The 21796-nt window shown below is 41.8% G+C and overlaps 1 protein-coding gene across 3 annotated transcripts in view; it reads right to left on the bottom strand.

The window, feature by feature from the left end:
- Nucleotides 1-499: 499 nt before the first annotated feature.
- The window catches only part of Ndg (Nidogen), a 142965-nt gene continuing 121668 nt past the window's right edge, over nucleotides 500-21796 (bottom strand). For 2 of the 3 annotated variants that reach the window (XM_069300139.1, XM_069300129.1), the window contains 4 exons: nucleotides 20065-20175; nucleotides 19626-19800; nucleotides 18969-19141; nucleotides 10125-11143 (listed from right to left, as the gene is read on the bottom strand). In XM_069300139.1, the coding sequence (XP_069156240.1) occupies nucleotides 10491-11143; nucleotides 18969-19141; nucleotides 19626-19800; nucleotides 20065-20175 (1112 nt within the window). In that variant the 3' untranslated portion in view covers nucleotides 10125-10490. Of the gene's footprint in view, nucleotides 3065-4325; nucleotides 4445-6305; nucleotides 6415-10124; nucleotides 11144-18968; nucleotides 19142-19625; nucleotides 19801-20064; nucleotides 20176-21796 lie in introns of those variants that run through there. The other variant, XM_045749091.2, reaches the window with a different exon arrangement.

A 21796-nucleotide genomic window follows, 5' to 3' on the forward strand; every position in this document is an offset into this window, starting at 1 on the left:
AGGCTAGGGAGCTGGACGAGCATACTGGGTAAGTCCACTAGGCACAAAAGTCATTGCTAATAATAAAATATTGATAGCAAGCCGAGATATCACAAACTTATTATACGCCGGCAGTTATGAAGGAAGGTCACATCATTTTACTGTAATACATAACCCATACCTGATATGTCATTCATTATTTAACAACTGTGTTACTTTTAAGACACATTTATTCATTATCTAAATGAAAAATGATCCTAGAAATTTGAAAGAAATGTTCAACTTTCATCCGCCTGTCAGCCACTTGCAAATGAATGAATAACAACAACACCAGAGTGCTCTGATGGTGCACTACCGCCGAGTGCACTGCCCTGGTGGCCTGATGTGGCACAAAATATTCTTGTAAAATAGGGGTGCATCCTATGCAAGGGTGCATCTTTTATGTATAAAATCCAATTTTATACCCAAAAAAATATAAAATAAAATAATTAACACCTTCTCAATGCAATTACAAACAAAATTTAGATTAAGTAAATAATTTATTTCTACTATACACAAATTGATATTAGTGGCCATGATGACAAGAATAAATTCAGTCATTATAAAAGTGCATCAATAATACTTCACAAATCTACTTAATGATGCATACAATGAGTGATTGTTGAAAAATGCACTGAACACTGCATATTAAAACATTGACAACTTACCTTAAAAAGGTTTATCAGAATTATGATTCACTCATAACAACTGGTTTCACTCTTGCGATGATAACATTCCTAATTACAGTAATGCATATTTATTGAGGCGCAGTCAACTTAAGTAATGAAGGTGTCATAGGCAACACTATATAAATGGGATCATGATATATAACAGTATCAATATATTACATCACAAATAACCTTAAATACAGTTCCATGAATGACTAACTGGCTCCATTATTGAGAATATTGCTTTTTCTTATTTTAACCAGTTGACCATTAGTTGAAATCATTACACCGAAATATTGTTCATTTATAATAAAATTCATTATATAATAGCATGACTCATTCCAATCATCCTAACAGATACTTATAATCAGCTTAAGTTTAAATAATAAGTGTAGTTAACTTTAAGCTCCTGCAATTATCATCGACATATTTACAGCCACCTTAAAATATAATCAACAGCAATTGCCATTTTAATTACCCTTTCCAGGTAGTTAAGAGCCAGCTTACTTTTTCGTGGGTTTTATCATTAATCAAAGACACGATATACAATATACATGTAAAACCTAGGTTCAACAAACCTCGTCTGCAAATTTTTGGTTAAAAGACACACTTTTCAGGCTGGATTTACTCACCCAATTTGATTTGACGAACTAGAGTTTGGTGAATTGGGGGATGTGCTGATTTGCTTAGGATGTTGGGCTAGAGTTCACAGACTGGTGAGAAAGTTGCCTGTGATAGGTTGAAATAAATATTTCACTTGATCATGTTTTTAATGATTTTCATAGTTGGATGCAACATTACATGAAATGGCTGGAGCCTTTGTAAAGCTAGTGAGGATATTTAAAACTAAATATTATGGTTTTTTTTCCATTACTAATTTCAGCGATTTTCCTTCACTAAAATATGGGACTTCATCCTTTCAAAATGAAGTTTCAAAGCTGGGGCATAGGAAATATGCTGGATGTAGTGAACTCACATTACAGACAGGTTCTAGTGGCAGGTGTCGTTCATATGACTGGTTGAAATTAAAATTTCACTCTGTGAAATTAGTCCATAGAGCATGGAAATTTTAGGGGTATGAATGCTCTCTTTAATATGACAAATTATGTTTTTAATGATTTTCCTAGATGGATGCAATATTAAAAGAGAAAGATGGGGTCTTGGGGAAGCCACTGAGCATATTTAAAAGTATTCTGTAGTTCGTTTTCATTTCCAGTTACAAAGGTTTTGGTTCACTGAAATATGGACATGTTTTCCTTTGGAAATGAAGTTTCAAGGCTGGGAGTGTGGGAAATATACCGGATGCGGTGAAATCACTTTATATACAGGTTCTCTTGATAGTTGCCTTTCATATGATGGGTTGAAATTAAAATTTTGCTAAGTAAAATTAACCCCATAGAGCATGGGAAATATTAGGTTATGAATGGTAACACTTAATAATGCTCCAATCATATGTTTAAGGATTTTTGTAGATGGTTGCAACATTAGGAGCATGAGATGGGGTCTTGGCGTTGAGAATATTTAAAACCAGTTTCTATGATTTTTCATTTTGAGGTTCCCCTGGTTTTCAGTCACTCAAATATGGGCCTTTCTTCCTTCTAAAATGAGGTTTACAGGCTGGGGCATATGAAATGTGCTAAATGTGGTGAAACCACACTACATACAGGTTCTCATGGTAGTTTTCCTTCATATGATTGGTTGAAATTAAAATTTCACTCTGTGAAATTAGCCCATAGTGCATGGGAAATATTAGGGTATGAATATGGCTCCAAATCACATTTTTTATGATTTTTGTAGCACTATGTACATATGTAAATATATATAATATGCACATACACTACTAAGTATCACATTTCTTTCATAAGTTTAGAGCATACTGCAATTGGCAGCAGTACAACTGTAGTAAATTAATCCATGTTGGTCATCAGCTAAGGTTGATACTGTAGCTTAGTCATCAGCTTAATTCGATGTTGTAGTCACCATCAGCTTAGGTCAACTCTGTAGTGGACATTAGCTTAAATCAACCCAGTAGAGATCATAAGTTTAGGTAAATTTTGCAGTGGTCACAAAATTAGGTTACATTTACTAGAGTTTAGCAGCAATGTCACTAAAGTTCACTCGGTAACTGCTAATTAATACACTGTAGGTCGTTATTCTGAAATCTATGTACGCTATAGTCACTAAATGATCTTGATCAAGTTATGCTACTGAGTAATTCTGATTAGGTTAAGGAACTCAGTAGTTGTAGTCAGTACAGGGGTTCTCCTCATCCTGTGCAGCAAGATCTGTGCAGGCACAAGTACGACCTCGTCGGCCATTAGGAAGACACAGGTGTGTTTCTGGACATCCTCCATCACTTGCTGCACACACATTGGACACTGTGAAAACAATTTAATTTATATAATTTAATATACATGAGAAGTGTAGAAGAGACAGTACTGTATTGTATTTTAGAAACAAAATATCACTAAAAACACAGACTTAACACTACTCATGAAATAAATGATGGGAGCAAAAAAACTAGCATTGAATGTAATTAAATGCCAATTTCTGGGTGAGCCCTGGCAGTGCCCTGAAGCTATCTTACTGATCAAGTGCCACACTGCTTTGAGTCATAAGTCGCAAAGGTCTTGAAAGCCTATCAGGGACAATGAGCCAAAACCTGGCCCCCTCAGAGAGGCACAGGGAGCAATGCCTCATGTCTCTTTACATTTAAAGTTTATCATCTTGCCATCGACCGGGGAAGGCATACAGAAAGATAGGCAAATCAAAACAGACTACTGGCTAGATGAAAATACAACCTATGTCCTTCAGTTCAAAATATCAAAAGAACTCCCCAACAAGAATTTTTCCAGAGACCTGGAACTTCAAGAACAAGAGGTTATAGATTTAAACTAACTAAACAAAGCTGCTGAAGAAATATAAAAAAATTCACTTTGGCAAACAGAGTAGTAGACGGTTGGAACAAGTTAGTTCCAAGTCAAGTGCCAAGTCTTTTAGAATGTAACCCACTCATTTTTGGGGAAGACTCTGTACTCTACTTCAGTTCAGTACTCTCAGCATGACAGCACTAGCCAGTTCGAGTTCCGAGTTCCAAGTTCCGAGTAAAAAAAAAAAAAAAAAGGCCAGAGCGATGGATGAGCTCCAGGCACACATTAGTCAAGAACTGGATGGTGGCAGCCTGGCTTACCTGGGCCAGCTCCCCCTCTCCACCCCTACAGGGGGTGGAGTTAATGGATGGAGGAGTTAGTTGGATGAAGTTTTGCTTGCTTGTTTTGTTTGTGGGGAGTTCTTTTGGTATTTTGAGGGCAAGGTCACATTTTCAACTAGGCAGTAGTCTGTTTTGATTTGCATATCTTTCTGGGTGCCTTCCCTGAGGCAAGATGATAAACTTTAAATGTAAAGTGTTCATGGGCCATTGCTCCCTGCGCTTCTGTGAGCAGTGGCCAGGTTCTGAGTCGTGGTTCCTGGTAGCCATACAAAAACTCTGCAACTGATGACTGCAAGTAATGTGGCACTTATTCAGTATGCAAGCTTCAGGAAGCTGACGGGGCTCCCCACAGAAACTGCACAGTTAGTACTGTATAATAATTATGTCGGCCACAATAAGTTAATTTCATAAATTCAAATATAACTTACCTGGTGGACATGTGGGAGGAACTGCAACAATGCCATATAGTTTACCAGACCCTCCAGGAGGGGGGACCCGAACAGGAGACTCTAATCCCGAGTAGCGATTAATGGTATGGATCTTTGTACTGTAAGAAAATATATAAATAATGCTGTATAAAAGTCAGGATAACGAGTATATCTTTTTATAATGTAAAAGAGAGAGAGCAAATTCTCTTGTGCAGTGTTTATAATCTAAATATATTCTATTTCATACACTGACATTACTGTATGGGTAAATAAGTGAGCTACTGTGTATGTTCCATCAGGGGTGGAGATATAAATAGTGACATCAGTAAATCTTAGGTAAAGATTTTCTAACAACAATTAACTTGGTCAAATTATTTATTTGGCTTAAGAACAGTAAAGGAAATCCATTATTTGAAAGTCTTTTTTTTGGCAAAATATTTACATAAAATCAGTTAAAATAGGTACTGTATGCCTGTATTAAGTTGTGTCACAGTATACCAAAACTTCTTGGCTATAATCCAGATAAATGAGAGTAGACACTATATAAAATATGAAGTACTGTATAAGTATAGTGGAACCTCGACTTATGAATTTTTTGAGTTACGACCCCAATTTCATTGGAATTTTTTTACTTTACTTATGACTTTTGCCTCAAGTGGCAAGTTTGTCAATACAAGTGTGGGATAACTGAGCAAGTGATTCGTGGTGGCATGGGCGACTGCGCTTTGGTTTACCAGTGTTACCCACCTAGTGTCAATCACACTAGAATATTGTCTTTGGGAGGACAACAGGATGGATGGTGGGAGGACTAGATGGGTGGGTAGATGGATGGGGGGGGGGGACTGGATGAATGGATGGTGGAGGAACTGGATGGATGGTAGGTGAGTGGGACAGGAAAGCTGGTGGGGGGTGGGGGGATGGGAAAAAAATCTTTTAGAAATACCAACCCTATAATCATGTAAGGGAAGAACCAGTGGAGGGTGAGTGGGTGGGCAGGTGATAAGAGTGAATGGATGAGTAACAGGGCGGGCAGAACAGAACAAGTGGGTGGCAGATGGTAGACTAAGAAGGTGGGTGCCAGGGCAGGCACAGAGCATGTGAGTAGCAGGGTGGTCAGGAGACAGTGGGTGGACAGATGAGTAGTAGGACAGGTAGTCAGAGTGGGTGGGTGGGTAGCAGGATGGTTGGTCAGAGTGGGTGGGTGGGTAGCAGGACGGGTGGTCAGAGTGGGTGGGTGGGTAGCAGGACGGGTGGTCAGAGTGGGTGGGTGGGTAGCAGGACGGGTGGTCAGAGTGGGTGGGTGGGTAGCAGGACGGGTGGTCAGAGTGGGTGGGTGGGTAGCAGGACGGGTGGTCAGAGTGGGTGGGTGGGTAGCAGGACAGGTGGTCTTGGTGGGTGGGTAGCAGGACGGGTGGTCAGAGTGGGTGGGTGGGTAGCAGGATGGGTGGTCAGAGTGGGTGGGTGGGTAGCAGGACGGGTGGTCAGAGTGGGTGGGTGGGTAGCAGGATGGGTGGTCAGAGTGGGTGGGTGGGTAGCAGGATGGGTGGTCAGAGTGGGTGGGTGGGTAGCAGGATGGGTGGTCAGAGTGGGTGGGTGGGTAGCAGGACGGGTGGTCAGAGTGGGTGCATGGGTGGGTAGCTGGACGGGTGGTCAGAGTGGGTGGGTGGGTAGCAGGACGGGTGGTCAGAGTGGGTGGGTGGGTAGCAGGACGGGTGGTCAGAGTGGGTCGGTGAGTAGCAGGACGGGTGGTCAGAGTGGGTAGGTGGGTAGCAATGGGCGGTGGAGTGAGTGGACCAGCATCTGACTAGGACTAATGCAGGAGCTGGTCATCCCCGGTCCCTCCCCAAGACCCCCCATACCCCACACTGGCCCCTCAATGCTATCTCCATCTCCTCATCCCCCACACTAGCCCTCCCCTCCCAGCTGTACACACACACTAAATTACATGAATAATTTTTCAAAGTTATCTCAGTAACTCACTCATTCCAGTCAGTGAAGAAGAATTCCTGACCCAGGAGAGTGAGGCCAAATGGGTACCGAGCACCTTCCATCACCACCCGTCGACCACTACCATGAATCCCAACACATTCTGAAATGAAATTTATTTTTGGATGAATTTAACACCAAGATGAAATAATAAAAAACAGAAATTCAAATATGTTGCTGTGATTAATTTCAAAATACTTTTAGCATATCTGGAGATAGGTTATAATTGCCTACCTTACCAATTACCAGCTGCTAAAAACTTGACAAAATTAACCAAGGTTTCTCTTCAGTAACTTTGCAAAATTTGAATTTTATGTAAAGACCGGTAGCAGCTATATCAGCATCCACAGTGCCTCCACTGTTTCTTATGGCCACACACACTTCCTGGGAGTAAGATGCTTCTTAATGAATCAGCAAGCACTGATCAGTGACTGCCAGTTATATAAGGCTGAGGAGACCAGCCTAGCAGAAATAGTGTCATCACATTTCAACCAGGAGTAACAACTCTGCAACAATGCACTCTTCTGACCAGCCCCCACCAGTGTTGTATTGCCCTCCATGTCAAGGTTATCCTCAGTGGTGTTGTCCAACTTAAGGCAGAGTAAGAGTTTGCACAGGCTCAGTGGCTGGCACAGGTTCCTGGAATAAATAAGGCACTGGCAAAGGTAGTGGCAGTGCAGATGTTAGTGCTAATGCTGGTGCTGGCTAGACAGAGGGTGTTGAAGGGGGGAAAGTACCTGTTGGGGAAAGAAAATTGTTGTCCCTCATTGGTGGAAGTGTGTCTAGAGGGATGACCAGAGCAGTCAATGTGCTGCTATTACATTATATTTCAGGTGGTCAGTGATGATGATCTGCTTACCATGGCAGTCTATAGTAAAAAACTGAAGGGAGTTTTGTGTTTGTTTTGTATAGTATTGTTTATATATTTTTCCCCCTTTTATAGCTTAATTTTACTTTGTAATTTGCCTTTCTTGCCTTGTTTTCCTGCAATCCAGCTTTTTTATGCAGACAAGTATAGACCCAGAACTAAACCTCTTATCCACTATCTATGACAATCATCACTTTAATTATCTAAATTGCAGATATTTTGCAGCACATGATGTAAACAATGTATTAACTCATAATCACAATATCTCTGTAATCAACTTGAACGTTAGATCCCTAGGTAAACACTTCGATGATGTTAGTGCCTTGATTGAAACTATTGACAACAAATTCTCTTTTATTATACTTACTGAAACATGGTTGAAAGAGGATACTACTCAACTCTTTAACATGCCTAACTACTCGGCAATTCACAACTGTCGTCAACTTCAGAGAGGTGGTGGCACTGCTCTTTACTACCACCAAGAACTATCATGCTTAAAAGAAATTAGAACTAGAGACTGCTGTGGGGAGTATATCTTCGCCAGCTTCAGAGTCAAGGGTGCCGAGTCTGTCCTGTCTGTGGGTGTAGTCTATAGAATTCCTAACACTGATGTGTCCGAATTCAACTCAAACCTTAGAAATCTAATACTCGATAACAGACTGAACAAAAACCATCTAATTATCGCAGGGGACTTTAATATTGACCTCTGCGAGCCTGAACACCCTACTGCTGTTAGCTTCCTCAACACTATGAATTCCTGCTTCCTCATACCCTTAATCACTAGACCTACTAGAATCACTGATAGTACTGCGACGACTCTAGATCACATATGGACAAACATAACCTCTCCGCTTACTTCAGGTATAATCACCGATAGCACTACAGACCATTACCCCACATTTCTCTTAACTAACATTAGCAAACCACCTCTAGAGTCAAGGGAGTTAAGTTTTAGGCTGCACAATGAAACTGCTATAGACAATTTTATAACTGCTGCTGATAATGTCAACTGGGAGTCCGAGTTAGGTAACATAGGGAACATCAACCTAGCAGTGCAATCTTTTCTTCAAAAAACTCTTAGCTTTTATAACACCCACTGTCCTATGCTTACAAAACAAGTCACAACCAAAAGGCTTAACAATTCCTGGCTTACAAAGGGAATACTTAAATCCATTAATAAAAAACATGACCTTGAGAAGAAGTATAGGTTAGGAATTGTCTCCAAAGAATTCTCAAAGAATTACTCGTTATTGCTATCTAAGATAATTAGACGAGCCAAAACTAAATACTACGAAGATAAATTTACCCAAATAAAGAGCAACATTAAAAAACTTGGAGCACAATTTCACAAATATTGGGATCAAAGAAAGACTTTAAATAACAAACCAACACTCCTGTCCAATAACGATGGTCAACTTTCAGCCTCAGATTCTGCTATTGAGTTCAATAGGTTCTTCTCATCCCTTGCAAATGATATTCCATCTTCCAGTACTGACGTTAAGGACTATCTTACAGGTAACTATCCACAGTCTCTGTACCTAAAGCCTAATAATTCCACTGACGTCAATGAGATAATCCTTTCCCTTAAAACCAAGTCTAGTGCCCTTGAGGAGATACCAACTTTAATTTACAAAAAAACCTCCAGATCTTTAGCCCCTGCTATTGCATTGCTCTTCAACAAGTCACTTGAACTCCAAACCTTTCCAGATATTCTAAAAAAAGCGAGAGTAATGCCTGTCCACAAATGTGGTGATCTCACAGATGTTAACAACTACAGACCTATATCAATCCTGCCAAACTTGTCAAAATTTTTTGAAAAACTAATCTACAAGCAGCTTTACTCTTATCTAGCCAAACACAATATACTTAGCCCTTGCCAATATGGCTTCAGACCCAAAAAAAGCACTAACGATGCACTTATTAGTATGCTTAACTCGATTCATACAGCTCTTGATAAAAATGAGTTCCCTGTTGGGTTATTTGTGGACCTGCGTAAGGCTTTTGACACTGTCAACCACCAAAACCTTCTTCTTAAATTACATCATTATGGAGTCAGAGGACACTCCCTGCAATACCTCAAATCTTACCGTACTGACAGGCTCCAGTATGTTTCTGTGAATAATTCAATTTCTCCCACCCTACCCATCAACATTGGTGTTCCTCAGGGCAGCATACTTGGCCCTCTCCTCTTTCTCATCTACATTAATGACCTTCCAAATGCCTCCCAACACCTCAAACCAATTCTATTTGCTGACGACACAACCTTCATTTACTCCAGTCCTGACCCCCTTGCTCTAAATGCCACAGTAAATACTGAGCTAAATAAAGTCCATCTTTGGCTAACTGCCAACAAACTCACCCTTAACATTGACAAAACTTTCTTTATTCTGTTTGGCAATAAATCCTCTAATCAAATAAATCTCAAAATAAACAATACCCAAATTTGTAACAAATTAGATGGCAAATTCCTTGGCATTCTCATTGACCACAAGCTGAATTTCCAGGGACACATTCTAAATATATCAAAAAAAGTTTCAAAAACTGTTGGCATTCTTTCTAAGATCAGATATTATGTACCCCGCCCTGCCCTGGTGACTCTCTATTACTCCTTCATCTATCCATATCTCAACTATGGTATTTGTGCTTGGGGTTCTACTACCCAAAATCATTTACATCCTCTAATTACTCAACACAAAGCTGCTATTAGGACAATATCCAACTCTGGCCCCAGACATCACTCGGTACCCCTACTCAAATCTCTGGATATGTTAGATATTAAGTCACTGCACATTCTCTCATGTGTATTATACATATTGTGACGGTAACGCGTTGGTGTTCGGCTGTTTAAGGCTAGGGGTATGGCCTCGTCACATAGTTATAAAAAAAAATAGAAAAACTGGAACTTCGTCTGTGGTAAGGTAAGGAGAAGACACACAAAACACAAGTAAAACTTTAACAATGAAATTTTAATTACGTTAAATAAATCAAAACATGAAAATAATGCACAAACAAATTCTTATAATAAAATCAATGAATCAAAATAATAAGAATAATTAAATGACACAATGAAAAGTTACGTTAAGGCAAAATAACAAGAAGTGCAATACAAAAGGTAAGTGGGAGGTGCTGGAATATTGGCTTAAAGCCACCACCTCTCTCAGTACACGCTAACGTCTAGCTGGGAGGAGTGCTGGCTACGAAAGCACGGAACATTCTGAGGACTGATGTTGGGGCGACCCCAGACATCAGGTAGTATTGGGGGCGAGTGCAGGTGCAGCCAGACCGGCGACCAATCAGCGGAGCCGTAGCGATCAACGGGTAGTTTGGTGGTTGGAGTTCGAACAGGTGGCTGGTTGCATACGTTTCTGCTCACCCTGGCAAGCCTTGCTGGTGCTGGTGTTGTTGTCGTTGTTGGACATTTCTTCCATAGTCTTTTTATATAATTGTGAAGACGTAATTTTGGAGGGAAGAGCAGGCTCAATCTCTTGAAGGAGATTATCGTCACAACTCTCCCCCGAAGCCTGCGGTTCTGGAAGAAGTACGTCGTTATGTGGTGGAGTAATGGATGGAGTCGCTTCTACTTCATAAACTCTGGAGAGGGCATCGGCTATGGTGTTGTCAGAACCCTTGATATAGCGGATCTCCAGGTTGAAGTCTTGTAAATACAGAGCCCATCGTAGAAGACGCTGGTTGGTGAATTGGGCTTGATGTAGGAAGCGGAGAGGGTTGTGGTCTGAGAAGATGGTGGTAGACCTGGCGCCTTGTAGGTACGGAGCGAAGTGTTGGAGGTTCAGGACGATAGATAGTAGCTCCTTTTCAATAGTGCTGTAGTTCCTCTGGTGTGGTTTCAGTTTGTAGCTGTAGTAGCTGACAGGTAGAACCTCCTCGCCTCGTTGTTGCATCAGGACACCACCAACGCCGGTACCACTGGCGTCGACATGAAGGACGAAAGGCTTGGTGATATCTGGAGAGGCGAGAATGGGGTTAGAACAGAGGAGGAATTTGAGTTGTTCAAAAGCAACGGTTTGCTGCATGGTCCAATTATACCGTTGCTTGGGACTGGTTAATAGAATTAGAGGTGTGGCGACTGTACTGAAATTCCTCACAAACCTACGGTAGTAAGAGGCAAGACCAAGGAAGCGCAGGAGCTGCTTCCTGGTGGTAGGCTGTGGATACTGTAGGATGGCTTGAGTGTGTGAGTCTAACGGAGCTATGCTGCCACTCCCAATAACATGACCCAGATAACGCACTTTACCTTTCGCGAAAGTGGACTTGCCCAGGTTGATGGTGAGGCCGGCTGTCAGGAGCTTGGAGAACAGACGTCGCAGCTGGAGCAGATGTGCACTCCAGGAGTTGGAGGCTACGACGATATCGTCCAGGTAGGCGTATGTGTTATCCAAGCCCTGGATGACACGGTTGACAGCTCTTTGAAAGGTGGCCGGGGCATTACATAGTCCGAAAGGAAGGCGTTCATATCTGAAAAGTCCAAAAGGAGTGATGAAGGCAGATATCTCTTTAGCGCGCTCCGTTAGACACACTTGATAGTACCCCTTAAGCAAGTCCACTTGGGACAAGTACTGGGCACTACCAATGGCATCAAGGATGTCATCTATCCTTGGCAAGGGGTAAGCATCCTTGACAGTGACAGAGTTCAGTTTTCGATAGTCAGTGCACAACCGCACCTTACCTTGGGGTTTGGGCACCAAGATACAAGGTGAGGCCCAGGGGGACTCACAAGGTGTAGCCAGTCCATGGTCCAAGAGGTACTGCACCTCAGCACGCATGACTTCCTTCTTGCTCGGGCTGATTCGGTAGAAGGGTTGACGAATCGGCCGGGTGTCGGGGAGCAGTTGGATGTCGTGCTGGGTAACATTACACTCTTGGGGATCATCTCTGAACAACTCTTGATGTTCTCTGAAGATCTTGACGAGAGGTGCACTATGATTATCCTGAAAGTATTTGGGAAGATCATTAAGGATTTCGGAATTAGAAAGCGCTGACTCCTTGTCAGTGCTTTCGGGAGGAGAAGCTGGGAAGGTCTCACTGTGGATGTAGGGTTCTGTGAATGTGGAATAGTTAATCAAGACAGTGGGAGGAGTACCATTATATTGCTTCAGGAGGTTGACGTGGCACAGCTGGGTCTTCCGCCGCCTATCTGGAGTCTCTATCACATAATTATTATTATTCCTGCACTCTTTGACGCAGTAAGGTCCTGAAAATTTGTTTTGTAAAGGTGAACCTGGGATAGGAAAATAGGCAAGGACGAAGTCTCCCGGCTTGAATTTTCTTACTTTGCTGGTCTGGTCGTAATGAGTCTTCATTCTCACCTGGGCTTTCAATAGATTATCATGGGCAAAGCGGTGGACTCTCTCTAGAATGTGTTGAAGGTTTTGAAGAAACTGGGGCACATTCTGATGCTCACTGAAGGTGGCATCTCTGAGAGAGTCTTTGAAAGCCTTAAGGGGAGTACGGCACTTACGGCCGTAGAGCATCTCATAAGGAGATACTCCTAGGGACTCATTGGGGAGACTTCTGAAAATACACATTATTAGGTCAATCTGCTTATCCCAATCCTTTGAGGTTTCACTACAAAACTTTTTCAAGAGTGCTTTGATGGTCTGATGACTACGTTCAAGAGAACCCTGTGAAGCAGGATGATAGGGGCTGGACAATACCTGTTTGATGTTGAACTCCTCCAGTGTCCTTTTGAAGAGATCACTGGTGAAGTTGGTGCCACAGTCACTTTGAATCTCCCTGGGAAATCCGTATTGAGTGAAGATCTTCAATAGATGTTTGATAACCGTAGCAGCCGTGATGTTCTTCACTGGAACTGCTATGGGAAATCTGGTGGTAGGACACAGGATGGTTAGGATGTAGGCGTTACCTGAACTGGTCCGAGGTAAAGGACCAACACAGTCTATTATGAGTCTGTGGAAAGGTTCTGCAGGCACCTGTATGGGAATCAGTGGTGCTCTGGGAATGGAGACGTTCGGTTTGCCTGCCATCTGACATGTATGACACTGTTTTACGTACTGTTTGACGTTGTTTACCATACCTGGCCAGTAGTAGTCTTGACGAATCCCATGGTAAGTCTTGTTGAAGCCGTAGTGGGAGAATGCTCCATGGGCCAGGTGTAGAATAGTGGGCCGCAGGCTGGTGGGAATCACAAGTTGTTCGGTGTTGGCCCAATCGTCCTCCTCCTTCAGTTTACTGGGTCTATATCTGCGGTAGAGCAAGTCGTTCTCTAGGAAGAACCCAGGAATACTGTCGGGTTGAGTCTCAGCCTGGAAAAACAATGGTGTTAAAGTAAGATCTTCCCTCTGCAACTTACGGAACTCCAACTTGGTCAGATGCGGGGGTAGTTTCTGAGGGTCTTGAGGGACAGCGGTAGCAGTAGAGTCAGCTGGCTGTGGACGTGCGGCTTGTGCACGGGTGGTCACGAGAACCGGAGGAGAAACTTCATCACTCTCTTGAACCTCTGCTGGAACATACTCAAGAATAGGGTTACTTGGCACAGAGTTACACACCTGGGGTTTGTCCATGACGATCAGGTTGGTCGGTTGCAGGTCTTCTGCCAAGTCGTTGCCTAGGAGAAGTTGCACTCCAGGCATGGGAAAAGGCTTTTCCCTGACGGCGACTTGGACTTCCCCGTTCACGTAGGGACAATTCAGGTGGACTCTGGCGAGAGGGTATGGAGTGGTAGCAGTGAGGTCAGTGATGAAGACTGTTTCCCCGGTGTAGACTATGTTGGGCACAGCCGACTTCAAGATGATCGATTGTAGAGCCGCTGTGTCCCTCAAGATCTTCAATTTGAAACGTCCCTCCGGATTTGAACCGTTGGCAGAGACAGTTCCAGTATACAGGTGGTTACTGAAAAGAGAAAGATCATTAACATCAACACCAACATTCATCACAGGCTTACCGGACTTAGGAGGAGTTGGTTTGGGTCGTTGTTGGTCAGTGGTTCCCTTGTATTGAGACTTACCACACTTGTCTATGGTATGTCCATAGAGTCTACAATATTTGCAGTACAGTTGTGAACCAGCTTGATCGGGGCTCACCTTCTCGTAACTGTACCACGACTTCTTACTGGAGGATGGTTCAGGTGTCAGCCGGTGGATGAGGCTGTAAGTGTCAGCCGACTTAGCACACTTCAGGTAGTCGGTTTCTTCTTTATCTGCTAAGTAGAGGCGGACAGGAGGTGGCACACGTCTCAAGAATTCTTCAACAAGCATCAGGTTCACGAGTTCTGTAAAAGTAGAGACATGTGCTGCTTCCAGCCATTTCATGAAATACCTCCGTTTCGTGTTAGCAAACTCGAGGAAGGTAGTGGCACTTGCCTTCAGGTGGTCACGGAATTTCCTTCTATAACTTTCAGTAGAGAGGAGGTAGGCGTCCAACACTGCTTGTTTCAGAGTGTAGTAGTCATTCTCAGACGCCAAAGTACTGAGTGTGACTGCAGCTCTACCTGTAAGATGGACTCTGAGAAGTGTGGCCCATTGGTTGACAGGCCAACTGAGTTGATTAGCAAGGGTTTCAAAGGTGGTGAAAAAAACATCAACTTCTGCTTCTACAAAGGATGGCATTAACTTACTTGCATGTGATATATTAAAACTGACGGGAAGATTGGCAGTAGCTTGCTGGCGTTGAGTGAAGTGGGAAGTTTCCAAGGCGATTTCACGTTGACGACACTCTAGAGCTAGAGTTGCTTGTTGCTTGTCATGTTCGCGTTGTATTTCCAACTCGCGTTGTTTTGTTTCAAGCTGTACTCTCTCACGTTCATGGAGCAAGGCGACCTCACGTTCGTGGAGGGCGAGTCCACGTTCGTGTTCTTCTCTCCTCAAGGCAGCCTCGCGTTCTTGTTCTTCTCTTCGTATGGCAGCAGCTCGTTCTTGTTGTTCGAGGGCTTCCCTTTGCTGCTCACGTTCAATCTTGGCCAGCTCTAGTTTGAGTTTCAGCGTTGCCAAATCAGTTTTATCTGCAATATAGTAAGTTTCATGAGTGTCAGAGTCTATCTTACCTTGCTCTAAATAGTAATCCAGCAACAGGTTGTGTAGGTCATTTTTGTTGGCTTGGTAGGGAACTTCTAGTTGATACTCATGTGCAAGAGTTTGTAGTTCAGTCCTCTTGGCACGACTTAAAGTCCCTATTTCACCTGCTGGATTTGCACGGAAAGTTTGGAGACGAAACATGGTGAAATTAGCAAATAAAGGTACACGAATGTTCAATAATGAAATGTCAGAAACAGGACAACGTGGCAACTGGTACCTATCCTGTGTGATCTTTAACAATTAACGTTAAGTGAAAGATATTAAATGATTAAATTAAATCAAGGGCGCAGGAAATCTTGTACCCGGTACTCATGTAAGAGAATAAGGGCAAGAAAATCCTACTAAAAAATGAAACAAAGTTTCGAAAACAAATGAAACAGTTAAATGCTTCAAAAGTAAAATTGGTAGTCCAAGGATGTAGGCATACCTTGCCAAGTCTCTATAGGACATAAAGCAAGTTTTTCCCACTGAATTTAATATGATACTTACAGAATTAGCGAACTTTTGTGCTCTGAAAAAATAAGCTAATTCCCTACCGTTGTATGTATCATCATCTCTGACTGACGTGTAGGGGTGCGAGGTGTCAACTGGTGACGAGAACTGCTGCTGAGGTCCCAATTCAGCAACTAAAGTTCGAGCTAGAGGAACTATGGCCCTCTTTGTCCTCCTACAGTCAGATTGCAGAAGATTGGGTACTCTTGACCCGGGGCAGACCACAGTACCAGGGTACCAATATGATGATCTGTCAGAATGAGAAATATTCAAGGGACATAGATGGTAAACACGAGTAATAACAAGGAGGGAGAGATGACCAATTAAGAGTATGACTGCGGCCTACAGTCACCACGTAATCCAAAGTTGTCTCACCTTCACTATATGTTACTCTCGTAATGCACAATACACCGCACCTTATAAAAAATGAAATTGAATGAAAAATAGTAAAGCTACGTTAACAGAGTTAAATACGCTTACCATAAATTACCACTTGGCACCAGTACCTGAGTGAAGCTCCTAGGACAGGCCCCCATAAAACTTGTGACGGTAACGCGTTGGTGTTCGGCTGTTTAAGGCTAGGGGTATGGCCTCGTCACATAGTTATAAAAAAAAATAGAAAAACTGGAACTTCGTCTGTGGTAAGGTAAGGAGAAGACACACAAAACACAAGTAAACTTTAACAATGAAATTTTAATTACGTTAAATAAATCAAAACATGAAAATAATGCACAAACAAATATGTATAATAAAATCAATGAATCAAAATAATAAGAATACTTAAATGACACAATGAAAGTTACGTTAAGGCAAAATAAGAAGTGCAACACAAAGGTAAGTGGGAGGTGCTGGAATATTGGCTTAAAGCCACCACCTCTCTCAGTACACGCTAACGTCTAGCTGGGAGGAGTGCTGGCTACGAAAGCACGGAACATTCTGAGGACTGATGTTGGGGCGACCCCAGACATCAGGTAGTATTGGGGGCGAGTGCAGGTGCAGCCAGACCGGCGACCAATCAGCGGAGCCGTAGCGATCAACGGGTAGTTTGGTGGTTGGAGTTCGAACAGGTGGCTGGTTGCATACGTTTCTGCTCACCCTGGCAAGCCTTGCTGGTGCTGGTGTTGTTGTCGTTGTTGGACATTTCTTCCATAGTCTTTTTATATAATTGTGAAGACGTAATTTTGGAGGGAAGAGCAGGCTCAATCTCTTGAAGGAGATTATCGTCACAATATATAAAACGCTAAACTGTAATGCCAATCCTGACCTCAAAAGCTTCATAGAAGGTTGTAACAGAACCCATGAGCACCACACCAGAAATAAATACAGTTTTGATATTCCTAGAGTACGACTTAATCAAACTAGAAATGCTCTACAAATCAAGGGACCCAGAATGTGGAATGACCTTCCCAACCATGTTAAAGACTGTACCTCTCTCAACCAGTTTAAGATAAAAACGAAGCTATGCCTAATAAATTCCCTGTAACCTACCTTATCCCTCTATTGTTAACCAATGTCTGTTTTTTTAAAGAGCGCTGTTTGTCGACAGAATTGTATTTGTGCTGCTTTTTCAGCTATGTTTTCATTCAATGTTTTCATTTTATTCTTTATGCTCAATTAGTATTAAGCTTTAGTCATTTAAGTTTTTCATGCCCGAAACGCTTTGCGTAATAGTGGCTTTAGGCATTGTATGTACTAGCTATATCTATAAATCCATCACTCTTTGTAAAATCTCTTGTATGTATGTACCTTACCTAAATAAACATTTGATTTGATTTGATTTTGAACAGACAGCACCAATCCAGAAAACAGTAAGTGGATTGTGTATATCATGAGGTACATATGTAGGATGTGTTGTTGGGCATCATGGTGGCATCAGCCAGATTCCTACCATGGTTGCATCACCCAGACTCCTACCATAGTTGCTTGAAATTGCTGCACAAAAGTGGTAGGGTCTGATGACACAGCCAGCAGCATCAGAGTTTACCTGGAAGCCACAGACTGCATCCATATGCTACAACTGCTGCTGAAAAGCTGTTTTCTTCCTTCATCACAGAACGGATATCAAAGAGGACCAGAGGTAGGTTGTCAAGCTGGTGTGACAACCTACCTCTGATGTGACTAGACCAGCTGAATGCCACCCAGAGGGAAGCCTTCAGCTAGAATTGTTTAACATTCCATTGAACTCTAGATGGTAGTTCCTTAGCACTAGCAGATCCTTCCACAGGTGAGACTTGAACTAACATTTTTAGTCTGTAACAACACTGCAGTGTATGCCAAACCAGCCAACCCAGGTGGAGAGAAAAGGACGGGGCACTGACTTGACTGTGAAATCAGCATGAGGGAGTGCCTTATGCCACCTGAAGAATTGGTTGATGTACTCACCTAATTAGAGGTGAGTATGTGAGAAGTGTGTATGCGAGAAGATAGGAGTAGCCTCTTGAAGGCAGTACTGGTCTGAGGATGATGACCAAACCACACGTCAGAAGATGGAGAAACGACGACGTTTCAGTCCGTCCTGGACCATTATCAAGTTGTGTCACACACATGACTTATGTGCCCCAAAAATATTGGTTTTGTGCTCATTTTTAGTGGTCCAGGAATATATCCCCCATTTATAACATTGCGTCTATGGGAAACCTTGTTCCATGTTCAGAACAAATACTTTATGAACGTCTTTTTAGAATGTAACCCACTCATATTTGGGGGAGAGATTGTATTCTACTTCAGTTCAGTACTCTCATCATGACAGCATTAGCCATCATAAACCTTCACAGTATATAATACCTACAAAGCACTGATACAGTTCTTATTTTGCAATACAGTATATGATATAAGACGGGTGGGAAACCTTTATGAGAAAGTGAGATTAAATTGGCGATAAATCTCTAAGAAGTTCTCATGCACCAGTGGAGAAAAGAAATGCTTGAAAACATTCCTAAAGAACTTTGTTTTGGCGACCAATAACTGTGTATGCATGCCAACAAAATAGTTACGTGCATTATGTTTGACAAGCATGCTATTGGTTCCCTACCCCTAATGCAAGCTTTAATAAAATTAATATTTTATCATTTTTATCTGATTTCCTGTCATTTCTATCATGCATTCTCCAATCTGCCTCATATTCTTTAATGTTTGCCACCATATTTTGATACATTTGGTGTCATTTAGTGCAATTGCTTTACAAGCAGTAAAAATGCATGAATGCCTATTTATAAATGAATACTATACTAATAATATTTCACAAACCAATTTTGTGTGTCCCAGCATCAGCCCAGCAGAGCGTCCCAGCATCATACTCCACTACCAGGGAGTTTGGCAGTTCAATATCTTGATCAACGAGTACTCTGCGATTTGACCCATCTAGTCCAGACACCTCAATCTTTGGGCCACGGCGATTCCAATCACTCCAAAATAGGAGGCTGCAAGTGTGCTTAACCATTAAAATGCAAATAAATATAATGGAATCATTATTCTTAAAACAGAATCAAAATACTGTACAGAAGATTTGTGTCAATTCATTTGGTTAGGTTACTAAGCCTGCAGCAAATTAACCAACTGTGCCCCTTAAATTTTAAAGCTTCTATATACATAGAATACCTTTCCACTGCACAACATGCCTGGGTTGATCTTGCTAATTATCTGTAACTTGTGTGAAACACTTGGGGATGTTTTAAAGTACTGGTATTGAGTAATATCTAAAAGTCCCGTGGATACATGGGGGTCTGTTCTGCAGGTCTGTGCTAAAACCAATATTGTATTTTCTATCTTAAAATCTAAATGATATTATCAGCTCATTGAAAATTGAAATCTATTTGTTGCAAGCTAACATTTGAATATACGGTATCACCAATATCATACAAAATTACTGTCATACTATTTCCAAGGATTTTCATCTTGACTTACCCAAAGCCTGGATGCACAGCAATACCACGAGGATTGACGAGGCCATCTTTGATAATCACACGATGTTTTCCATCTTCAATAGATGCCACAGATATAGCATCATTCACTGAATCTGTCCAGTAGACATTTCCTGACACCCAATCAACAGCAACATCTTCAGGAGAACCAATTCCATCTGAAGAAATGCATGTTAGTAGATATTTAAACAGTTGTGTAATAGGATATAGTTGTTTTAGTCATAGGTAATGTTTGGCTCTCATTTGTAACCTTTAACATATAAAAATTATAATTTAAGTTGCATAAAACATTGAAATTTTTATTTACAAATTCTTTCTCAATTTAGCAACTAGAAATACAGTCATCAATCTGTACAAGTGTTAAATGTTTTTATGAATTAATGGAATGATATAAGCCCTATAAAGAGCAGATTAAACTCTACCTCCTGCCACTATGGGTTTCCGTTCTGTGCCATCATATTTGGAGGATCGAATGGATGACGATCTGACATCTGTCCAATAGTAACGGCCTGACAGACAGTCAACATCAGCTCCTAGAAACAATATTAATTACCAGTAATTGTTTTACTGTACACTTTTTTTTTTATCCATTAACTAATTTTAATAAAATTATTTATACAATATTGGTCTTGGACTGTATACTGTACATAAATACACTTCATATAAAACTCACCTCTATTTCCAAAAACATACAATAACCACACACAGAGATCACACTAACGTGATGCATCAAATGAACAAATCCACAAGGGCCGTGACGAGGATTCGAACCTGCGTCTGGGAGCATCCCAGACACTAAAACTTCGGTTTCAACCCTTTTAACCCTGTCGTAGCTCAGTCGATTAAGGCAGTGTCTGGGATGCTCCCGGACGCAGGTTCGAATCTTCGTCACGGCCCTTGTGGATTTGTTCACATACAATAACCATTCTATTATATTATTATAACAAATATTAAGAGTAATAAATTTTAGATGAATCTTATTTAACCCTTAAACTGCACAATGCGCCTGCAGGCTCACGTCTGGTTTGCGCAACACGCCTCCGGGTATTTGTATTTTTCACGTTCCATTCAAAACTCCCGCGGCTACATGGGGTTCACATCAGCTTCCTCAGGGCTCTTGTAAACAGACTCCATCTTTAAAAAAAATCGTGGTCCACATTCCCGGGTGTGGGAGCCTCAGTAGTGTGTGAGCAACCAAGGCTGGCGCTTGCAGCATGAGCGCACAGCACTGCTGTTCAGCATGTGACCACAGCATCGCCTAATAATGTCAAAATATATATATAACTTGTATTATTTAGCTATGATAGTGTTATATTAGAGCCTGAGTGTGATAATGACTGGGTACAATGTTCAAATATCAGTGATTCAATGCTGTTCACGATGTTCACAGCGCTATCCACAGCACCACAGCATTATTTCGTTCATCTAGGAATCTTCAAATGATTTCTTAGGTTCCTTTTCAAAATAAACGTGTGGTCAATTATTCATTTACAGGAATTAGTGACCAGGATTGTGATAATAGCAGGAATGTGGTTATAATTAGCGTTGTGCGTAGTATTGTGGAAGGAGGAATTTTGATGAGGGAGGGAGGGCGAGAATTGAGGTAGCCTCATTGTGTGTGTGGCTGCCACTCTTGTTTTGCTCACCATACTAGCTTAGTGGTTCGCTATGGGCAACACATATGTACATGGGTATATATAGTGTGTGTGTATATAGTGTAAGAACAGCAACAGGAGAATGTTGAGAGGAGCTATTTTGGTGAGGGAGGTGACGTAAACGTAGTGTCGTCTGCTGTGTGATTTTTCATGCAGTGTATGGTGGCCACTGTACTGTTTGGACACAATACCAGCTTACTTGCATAGTTCTGGTAAATAAAACGTAGATAGGTATATAGAACATGTGTAATAAGAACTATAACAATATGGTGGGAGGAGCAATGTTGGCGAGTAAGATGTTGGAGTGAGGGAGACAGGCTGGGTGTGGCTGCTCTCACTCGAGGTGTTCTGAATGTGTTCATGGCCAAATGCTCCTATTGGCCCATACGAGGCAGCTGCTATTGGCCCATACGAGGCAGCTGCTATTGGCCCATATGAGGCAGCTGCTATTGGCCCATACGAGGCAGCTGCTATTGGCCCATACGAGGCAGCCGCTATT

This window comes from Procambarus clarkii, chromosome 5 (assembly GCF_040958095.1).
Source record: "Procambarus clarkii isolate CNS0578487 chromosome 5, FALCON_Pclarkii_2.0, whole genome shotgun sequence".
Taxonomy (NCBI): Eukaryota; Metazoa; Arthropoda; class Malacostraca; order Decapoda; family Cambaridae; genus Procambarus; species Procambarus clarkii.